The sequence below is a fragment of the Cynoglossus semilaevis genome, chromosome 8 (genome assembly GCF_000523025.1).
Source record: "Cynoglossus semilaevis isolate Cse_v1.0 chromosome 8, Cse_v1.0, whole genome shotgun sequence".
Classification (NCBI taxonomy): Eukaryota; Metazoa; Chordata; class Actinopteri; order Pleuronectiformes; family Cynoglossidae; genus Cynoglossus; species Cynoglossus semilaevis.
The window spans coordinates 14,978,384-14,987,578 of record NC_024314.1 but is presented as its reverse complement, the minus strand read 5'-3'; the positions used below and the strand labels follow the sequence as shown (position 1 = coordinate 14,987,578).

Genomic DNA, 9,195 nt, shown 5'->3' with positions numbered 1-9,195 from the left:
GGTGACACCGTGTGGATCTGAACACCGGTCAGTTTAGGAATTCTGCTTTGAGAACAGGACTGTGACGTCGGTTCGCCGTTGGGAGCGGGTCTGATTGGACCTGAAGGCTTTGACAGCACCGGCGGTTTTGGACCTCTTCCCACAGAACCCACCCTTTGGAAGACGTTAATCTGAGGAAGCTCCGGCGTCTGGCCACGGAGCTCCTCTCTGGACGGGGAGGACGCCTCCTCTGGTGAAGACGCCTCCTCTGGTGAAGACGCCTCCTCTGGGGAGGACACCTCCTTGTCTTTGGGTTTGTGGCGTCTCTTCACAGTGTCGGACTCTTTCAGGTTGAACTCTGGAACGTCCAGGCCGTTTGGAGTCTGGACCTGGTCCTCTGGAGTCTTGGCCTCTCCGTCGGCCTGGGTAACCAGGGGAACTCTGGGTCTCTGTTTGATGGTCAGGTTTCCCTCCTCAGCAAAAGGCAGATTATCACCTGAGCTCCTCTTTGGAGCAGCGGAGGAACTGTTTGACAGTCCCTGACCGTCCCTGTCCTGGTCCGCAGGTGTCTCCTCTGAGCGTCCACTTCCGGGTCTGATCACATGACCTTCTGCCCTCCAACTTCCTGTTCTTCTGAAGCCGCTGAGGCCCAGGATGGGGACAGGTGTGTCAGGATGAGGGACCACATGTGATGGAATTCTGTTTGGAATTGTGGAGCAGCTCGGAGTGAAGGCGACAGAACGCGGGGCGGTGGGTGGAGGAACGTTGGTTCTCCTGGATGGACTGCAGCCGATGCTCCCGTCAAGCTTGGCTGCGATGCTTCTCACACTTCCTGTGTTCTCCACCTTCACTCCTGCTTTCATCGCCACCTCCTGGCTGCCTTCCACGGGTGGTGTCGGACCGCCGCTGACCGAGCTCATCCTCTTGGGTGGGGCAGGGGGCGGGCCTCTGCGTCGGGAGCGCACTGCGAAAGACTGGCTGCGATTCAGGCTCCTGTGACCTCCGGTGGTGACGGTGTTTCCACGTCCTGTCCTACGGGACAACGTGGCGTACGACGGCATGGCCACAGAGGCCGCAGAGTTGGAGGGCGACGCCATGTCGTCATCCTCATCCGGCTCCCCATCAGAAAGGGCGTAGCGGGTGAGACTCTGAGTGCGTTTCTTCTGTGGCGCCCTGTGAGTTTCATTGGCTGGTGTCTGTCCAGTAGGGGGCTCCATCACAGGGAGAGGTTTGGAGTGTACCTGAGGAGCGCCACCTGTCTGAGGTTGGAGGTAAGTGAAGGTCTTTGGTGTGGGGGAGGGACTGAAGGAAGGAGAGGGCGGTGGGTGGTTCTGGGTCTGAAAGAGTCGGGTGGACTGGTAGTGTTTGGACTTTAGTGGGACTGCTGGGTAGCCGAAGCGAGGAACTTTACTCGGCGTCAGAGGAGGCGTGGAGGAGGGGGTGGAGGAGACTTTGCTGGGGCTCTGGTTTTCCCACATCTCCATGGTTCTTCTGCCTCCAGGACTGCCTCCTCCTCGCTCTCCTCCTCCGCTCCCAAGGTTTTCCTGGGATTGGTTAGAGGTTCTGGCAGAGCCTGGTGTCGACTGTTGCTCCTGTGAGTACCCCGAGTTTGAATTCCCAGAATTCCCTGACCCACGTGACCTCACGCTGAAGCTGTCCTGACTGTCCGACGTGGCCGCGGCCAGATTCATGCCCCTGAGACCAAAGGCCTCTCCTGCTCCTCCCCCCGCTTCCACCGCCGGCCTGCCCATCATGGCACTCTGCAGCTCGGCGCTCAGCTCGCTGTCCTGGAAAGACATCATGGCCCTGGGGGTGCGGGGGGAGGGGCAACAGTTGTCCTCTGCTGTGTCTGAGTGTGTGTGAGTACTAGTGGGTGTGGGAGGGTGTTCAATGGCCACCAGCTCCAGGGCAGCAGGGGGCGGTCTCCTCCGCAGGGTTCCCGATCTTTCGGCGTTGTTCCGAGAACGCTGCAGGTCACTGAGTCTCTTCACCGCCAGCATCAGTTTCTTCTGGTGACCTGGGACAGACAGGACACAGTCAGGACAGGAAGTCCATTTGACTTTTTTTATTTTTATTTATTTCCTGGTCTCTGGACACCTGGTCCGACCTCTCACCTAGTTTGGTGATGCCGATCTCCTGCAGGTCCTCCCAGGTGATGTCCTTGACGATGGAGATGGAGTCGTAGCCATTGTCACACAGTCTCTTCTGGTACTGAAGGAGTCCGATCACACTGAGCCACTCCCCCAGGTCAGACTGCCCCCCCCCCACCACCACACAGACAGGAGCAGAGTTTGTCATCATCACCACAAAAGAAGGATTTTTTAATTCAGTGGAAAAAAAGGTGTTTTCCTCACAGGAATATAATCTGGCAGCCACTCAGGGATGTTCAGCCGGCTGATCTCCAGGGAGATCTTCTTCCTGTGACCTGGTTTGGTCACCCCGATGGCCGTCAGGTCCTGGAGGAGACAGGAAGTCAGGAGGCTGGACTTTGTACTGTAACACAGGCTGATCACACACACACACACACACACACACACCTCAGGTGTCATCCTGCTGATGGTGGGAACGTCGTATCCTGCCAGGATGAAGTTAGAGGTGTACTGCTCCAGCTGGAAGTCACACAACCACTGGTAGATGGCGTCACAGTCCTGAGAACAGACGACAACACCATCAACAACAACAACACCATCATCAACAACAACAACAACACCATCAACAACAACAACTACCAAGGTTGCCATCATCATCTCCTCACCTTCCCCTCCAGCAGCTGCTCTGGTCTGATCAAACTTCTCTGACATCCATTCAACTGTCGCTGAGATCCACCTGAAAACACACACACACACACACACACATACAAACAGCTTATTTCACTCCTTCACCTGATTGGACAGAAGTTCGGCTGACATCATCACTGGACCGTAAGTTGATGTTAAATAAAATAAAAGTGAGGGGCATGTTCTCTGACTGAGAACCACAGTGTTCCACTGATAGTAACTGTGATGAAGAACCTCCTCAATGTCCAGACTGTCAACATTTAAAGTTCTGACTAATTCTGGTCTGTTGTCAGAACATTTTCAGACAAACTTCTCAACTGGGTCACGTGATGAATCTCTTCCACTGACCTGCTGGTCCGTCTAGCTGCTGGCTGTGGTCTGCCGCAGTCTGTAGCTGGTCCGCTGACCCACCAGCAGAGGGCGCCAGCTGCAAACGAGGAGAAAAAGAGGATTTAGAAATCTGGGAATATGAACCTTATAGTTTATATTGTTAAATATATTCACAGTTACAGTGAAATATATTGTTGTTTAACTGATGGATGTATTTATAATCAATAGACCACAGAGTCTGACTGACAGCTCACAGTCGGTGTGTGAGACTGTTGTCAATGATACACCAATGAAACAATAATAATAATAATTTAGTAATTATTACTTAATAATTTGTTTGACATTAGTGTCAATAACAACGATAAGAACAATAATAATGAGTGTACTTTTCCATTGTTGTTGTCGTTGTGTCGACTCTGACTGTTGTTGTGTTTGTGGCTGCTCTCTGAACTCTGACCACTGCCGGCACTGCGGCTGCTGCCCACGCTGCCCACGCTGCCCACACTGGTCCTGTCACCTGACACAAATAGGAGGGTTAGACAGGAGAGGGGGAGGAGCCAGAAGAGTTCAGGTGTCCAATCAGACTTCAGTCACATCAACTCTCACAGTCCATCACACAGCCACTGCACACAACCAAATTCACCCATCACCACAGTCAGCAGGGGGCAGTGTGGGGAAAGTGCCATGTTCAGAGCACCTCAGTGGTAACTTGGCAGCTGGTGGACTCGAACCTGAAACCTTCCTTAACCACCAAGCCACCACTGCCCCTAAGGGTGGGTCCAAGAAGCAGTGTGGGTGTCAGGAGCTGGGTCAGGGTCCACACAGGGTCAGGGTCCACACAGGGTCAGGGTCCACACAGGGTCAGGGTTAATGAGTACTAGTAGGGTCCACTTCTTTATAAATAGTCTGTGGTTTGGGAGGGGGGGGGGCACACAAGCACTCTTACCAGAGGGGGCGCTCCTGAGGACCCAAATGTCCTGAGTGGAACTAGCAGGACTAACAGGGGCTGAGAGCTGTCTGCTGAGGGGGGGGCCTAATAAATACACACACACACACTTTAATCTGTGCTCATACATCATGTGTACTGTGGCACCCCCTACAGGACTGATGGAGAAGATGCTGTCATTGAAGTGACACTGAGATGGAGTTGTGTGTGTGTGTGTGTGTGTGTGTGTGTGTGTCCAGGTGTACCTGCGGGTTCACACTCCAGTGTGAAGGAGTCGTCTGACTGGGGGGCGGAGCCTTGGCCAGAGGGAGGAGGAGGAGCTCTGGACGCAAATCTCTGAAATGGCATCGATGTTTGTCTGGAGAGGGTGCCCCCTACTGTGAGGGACATGAATGTGCATGAGAGAAGTCAGGGCATGAGCACGTGCAGCTGAGGGGGAGTTACATTCACAGGTTTGTAAAAAACTGAAGAATTGGTGACATTTCTTCTTCATCAACACTGTATCTATGAACAGTGTTATTGTACAGTCACTGAGGGCAGTGACGGACCTGGACCCTGATTGGTCCATTTACTGTGAGGGTTTGACCAAGTTCAGGTTTGACAGCAGCGTCAGGTTCTAAAGATGTTCCTTCAGCTTGTTCTACCCCCTGAGCCTGGGATTCTACCAAGAACATTCTGGGTTCTTTATCTGTTCATCTGAAACATTAGCTCTCTACACTTGAACCTCCTGCGGAGCTCCCCCTGCTGTTTGACACTCACTGTGTTTATGGATTAGCTCATTCCTTCAGCTGATGCTGCAGTGGCAGAGAAATGTGACAGATTATAATTACCCCAGCTCTGACCATGACCGAGGGTGGAGGGGTGGAGGGTGGGGTGGGCTCTACATTAACTGTTCATGTCAGGATTAAAACCTTTGAGGATTAAAGTCCTGGTTCAGTGGATTTGGACAGACTCTGGGGTGGGGGAGGGGTGTGCAGACACACGATGAGGAGAAGTCAGAAGTTTACCTGAACGTCTGCTCAGAACCTCCACCACTGATGGAGGGAAGAAGCCCACCCTGTCTGTCCCCCTCTGAGGGTCATGGATGTGACCTTTCCACCGACCGTCAGAGTGCTGCTCAAGGACCTGGTCACACAAGACAGGAGAGGACAGGACAGAGAGGACAGAGAGGACAGAGAGGACAGGACAGAGTCTTAGTAGTGTCAGATGGATCCTTGTAGAGACCATGTTTTCTGTTCTGGTCTAAACCCTTCAAATGTCTCAGAGAGAGAACTAACCATGGTGACTCTGTCAGGGAGCTGCACACACACACACACACACGCACACACACACACACAGCTCTCACAGTGTGTGTGTGTGTGTGTGTGTGTGCAGCAGTGTGAAAATGGCAGAGCAGAGCAGTCTGTTAATGAGAGTGTTGACAGCAGCGTGTTCCTGCCTGTTCTTCTCAGATCTTCTGCTCAGAACAAAGAGAACACACTTCCCTGCACCTTCAGACAGCCGTCTCTGTAAAACGTCTCAGACTGAGACTGAGGCCGAGACCTGAAGCCGACAGGCAGGTCAGAGCAGGAAGCTAACAGTTAGCCTTTTCACTTAAAAGTGAACAACTGACCAACTCAGACTCGTCAGTTAGCAGACCAACAATAACAAAGGGAATATTAGCTTACTGTTAGCCTCTGTCATTTAGCATTTAGCTACAACTAATCAAATGTTAGTTTAGATTATAAATAGAACAATAAACAATTGTTCGAGGTGAACACAAACGTGGAGGCAGTTTGTACCAGGATGATGTCGCCAGCTCGCAGGTTGAGGGCCGTGGGGTCGTGAAGGTTCCAGTAATCCTTCACTGCTCTGACCTGGAGAGAACTGGACGCTTCTGCAGAGAACCAGAACCAGAATCAGACACAGAAGCGGAGAGAGGCGGAGTCTTTGAGTTGGTGCTCTGACCTCGGAGCAGGTGTTTGATCTCTCTGCTGGCTGTAGACGTGGTGAACTGATGGACAATGTCCAGAGCCGTCTGGTTGTAGGTGTTCCTCATGTTGACGTTGATGCCAGCCTGACAGGACACCAGTGACGACAATGTCTTTACAAACAGCCGGACTCCGTCTGTCACTGAGTGGGAAGAACGGTGTCACTGTCACTTACCTCCAGTAGGAGCCGCACCACCTCAGTTTTACCATAGAGGGCAGCCTCGTGCAGAGACGTTCCTGCCTTGGTCACTCGGTTGATGTCGATGCCAGCTTTAAGAAGAAGTCTAAAAAAAAAAAAAAATCAGAAAATCAGCAGGGGGCGCTCTCTTATAACATCTGTCACAGAAGAGTCACAGAAGAAGAAGAATTAGGAGAACTGTTGATGATGAGGAGGAGGAGGGAAGAAGAGGAAAACAGAACATGGAGTATTGTCACAACAACATTTTTACTTTGGAAAAATCTGTTGAGAACCAGAGCCTAGATGGAGGAGGTTCTGGGAGGAGCAGCAGCTGGTCAGGGGAGGAGGAGCAGGGTGGAGTTCACACATATTTACACCACAACAGTTTTCCATCAGTTTATCTCCAGAGCAGAGCAGGAGATCTTCAGGGAGGTGCAGCTGGTTCTCATCAGCTTCATGTTCTACTGAACCATCTGCAGCTGGAACTTCAACAACATCCAGAGATCCTACTGAGCAGAACCCCAGCTGTAGGTTCCAGGGGGAACGTTTAGGGAGAAATATATATGCAGTGTATGATCTGTCAAAGAGAGCAGATAAAAACACGCCGACAGCGAACACACCACGGGGTTCTGACCTGATGATGTCTCTGTGTCCGTTTCTTGCAGCCAGGTGCAGCGGAGTGGTGGACGGAGAGTCCAGACTGTCGTGACCTGCGTCTCCTTCCAGGAGAGCCGTCACCATGTTGCTGCTCAGAAGCAGCTGCGCCACCTACAGACAGACAACAGAAGAGACAGTTACATCAGCTGAGGGTCCAGCAAAGAAGTGAAAGTGCACTCACACACACTCACACACACTCACACACACACGTTGCTCGTACCTTCACTCTTCCAAACTCACAGGCCAGGTCCAGGGGCGTCTTCTTGGCCTTGTTCCTCAGACAGGGGTTGGACTGATGCTGCAGCAGCATCTCAGACTGACAGGTCACACAGACAGACGGAGGTGACAGTCAGAAACACACACACACAGATGTGGGTGTTTATCCATTAGAACATTCCAGCAGATCTACTGTTGAGACTGCAGAACAGGAATGTGTGTGTGTGTGTGTTTGTGTGTGTGTGTTTGTATGTGTTAATGGTATTGTTGACTGGACAATGAAGACGGAGACAAAGACACAAATGCAGGTCGAATTCAGTGAAATGTGAGGACGGACACGGACGTGAGAATTAGCCTTTGGCAGGAGATCTTTGTGTGTGTGTGTGTGTGTGTGTGTGTGTGTGTGTGTGTGTACTCACCACCTCATAATGTCCATACTGTGCTGACAGATGTAAAGGAATCTGTCCATCATGAGAAGGAGAGTTGACTGAAGCGTTGGCTCTGAGTAACAACAGGACAGAGTCAGCTTTACCCTGCCAGGCTGCATAGTGGAGAGGACGCATCCCTGAGACACGGAGACAGGACTCAGAGACAGGACTCAGAGACAGGATATATTGTACATGTATTTCAGATGAATAAATATTTATTCATTTTTCATCTGCTCAGCTTTGGAGACAGTCTGAGTCTGCCGGTGGTCTACCATTGATGTCCTTGATGTCCACCGTGGCCTGAGTGTCCAACAGCAGAGACAGCAGCTCCGTGGTTCCTGTCAGAGCAGCATGGTGCAGTGCTGAGAAGCTGTGGACCAGGGGACAGAGGGGACAGAGAAGACAGAGGGGAAGCAGTGTCTGGGACAGAGAAAGGAGTTGTTAACAATCACATGTTCAAGAAAAGGAATCATTTGTCCTCCATCAGGAGGAGGTGTGAGGAGGAGCAGTGTCTTCTAGGCCCTGCGTCTTGATTGGTCCAGACAGCAGGTGAGAGAGCTTTGTGATGATGACGATGAAGATGATGACATCAGACGATGATGTCACAGATAAGGAAGTTTGGAACTCAGGGAAGAAAAAAAAAAAAGATCAGGGGAAATATCCAGGTGAACACACACACACACACACAAGTCAGCACACGCACACACACCTTTATTTGTGTGTAACCAGACTAGTACTGGTCCAGGTTTTGACTCACCTGTGTTGGACTGGTTCTAAACCCTCCACAGAGTGAGTGTGTTTCTCAGGAATGGTGTTGACTCAGAGAGTTTGTTCACCCACCCCTCCCCCGTCACCGCTCCTTACACACATCCCAGGTAACACACACACACAGACAAACTCCTCTACTGTTTCAACACTCCTATTGTGCGTCTCCTCCTACTCCCAGCCTGGACGCTGCATGCAGACACATGCAGCGTCCAGGCCCAGAGTCGCCTCCACAGACGACACCGAATAAAAACCAGAGTGAGCTCTGCTGCCCCCACAGGGAAGCTGTGGAAGAGCACAGTGAAGAAGAGTGGCGTTGTTGTATCTAAGTCTACATTTATGGATCTAGTGATGGTCGGTCACAGGGACGACTCTACACCGAGAGAGGACAACGTACAGGAGGCTGAATATGATTGGTCACTCCTGGTCACATGACAAAGGTTAACTGTCACTGACATGACAGACGTCATGTTCTACTGAAGAAGAAGTTAGAATAACAACAATAAGAACAACAACAACAAATACTACTACAATAACAACAACAACAACAACAACAACTACAAGAGGTCATGACCCCTGTACCAACAGTGTGCAGCTCAGACCACTTCTTATGTACAGTCCATGTTGGCAGCAGATGGTTAAACATGACACGCCCTTCTACACCAGGGCAGGGCAGATGGGGTTGTTTGGTTTGATGGTGTTAAACCTCTGGTTCCCCCTCCATAAACCTGACCGTCTCAGTTCCAGGACATGGTTTTAATCTACCTGCTGATCCTGGTTCAGAGGAATCACCAACACACTGGAGCAGAAGTGCGACGCCAACATACTGTCTCTGTGATTTATCTGACCAGAAGGAGAGGAGGAGGAGGAGCAGGAGGAGGAGGAGGAGGAGGAGGAGGAGGAGGAGGAGGAGGAGGAGGCGGAGGAGGCGGAGGCGGTGGCAGACGTC

General features: G+C 51.5%; 1 protein-coding gene across 1 annotated transcript in view; it reads right to left on the bottom strand.

Moving 5' to 3' along the window:
• caskin2 (CASK interacting protein 2) overlaps positions 1-9,195 on the bottom strand; it is a 21,590-nt gene that overhangs the window by 1,732 nt on the left and 10,663 nt on the right. Inside the window, exons 4-20 of the mRNA XM_017034016.2 lie at positions 7,754-7,851; positions 7,473-7,618; positions 7,058-7,153; positions 6,815-6,948; positions 6,178-6,286; positions 5,980-6,088; positions 5,814-5,908; positions 5,040-5,157; positions 4,278-4,409; positions 4,033-4,119; positions 3,473-3,603; positions 3,105-3,183; positions 2,735-2,805; positions 2,517-2,627; positions 2,334-2,435; positions 2,094-2,232; positions 7-1,996 (exon numbers count right to left, since the gene is read on the bottom strand). Of these exons, the coding sequence (XP_016889505.1) occupies positions 7-1,996; positions 2,094-2,232; positions 2,334-2,435; positions 2,517-2,627; positions 2,735-2,805; positions 3,105-3,183; positions 3,473-3,603; positions 4,033-4,119; positions 4,278-4,409; positions 5,040-5,157; positions 5,814-5,908; positions 5,980-6,088; positions 6,178-6,286; positions 6,815-6,948; positions 7,058-7,153; positions 7,473-7,618; positions 7,754-7,851 (3,747 nt within the window). The remainder of the gene's footprint in view (positions 1-6; positions 1,997-2,093; positions 2,233-2,333; positions 2,436-2,516; positions 2,628-2,734; positions 2,806-3,104; positions 3,184-3,472; positions 3,604-4,032; positions 4,120-4,277; positions 4,410-5,039; positions 5,158-5,813; positions 5,909-5,979; positions 6,089-6,177; positions 6,287-6,814; positions 6,949-7,057; positions 7,154-7,472; positions 7,619-7,753; positions 7,852-9,195) is intronic.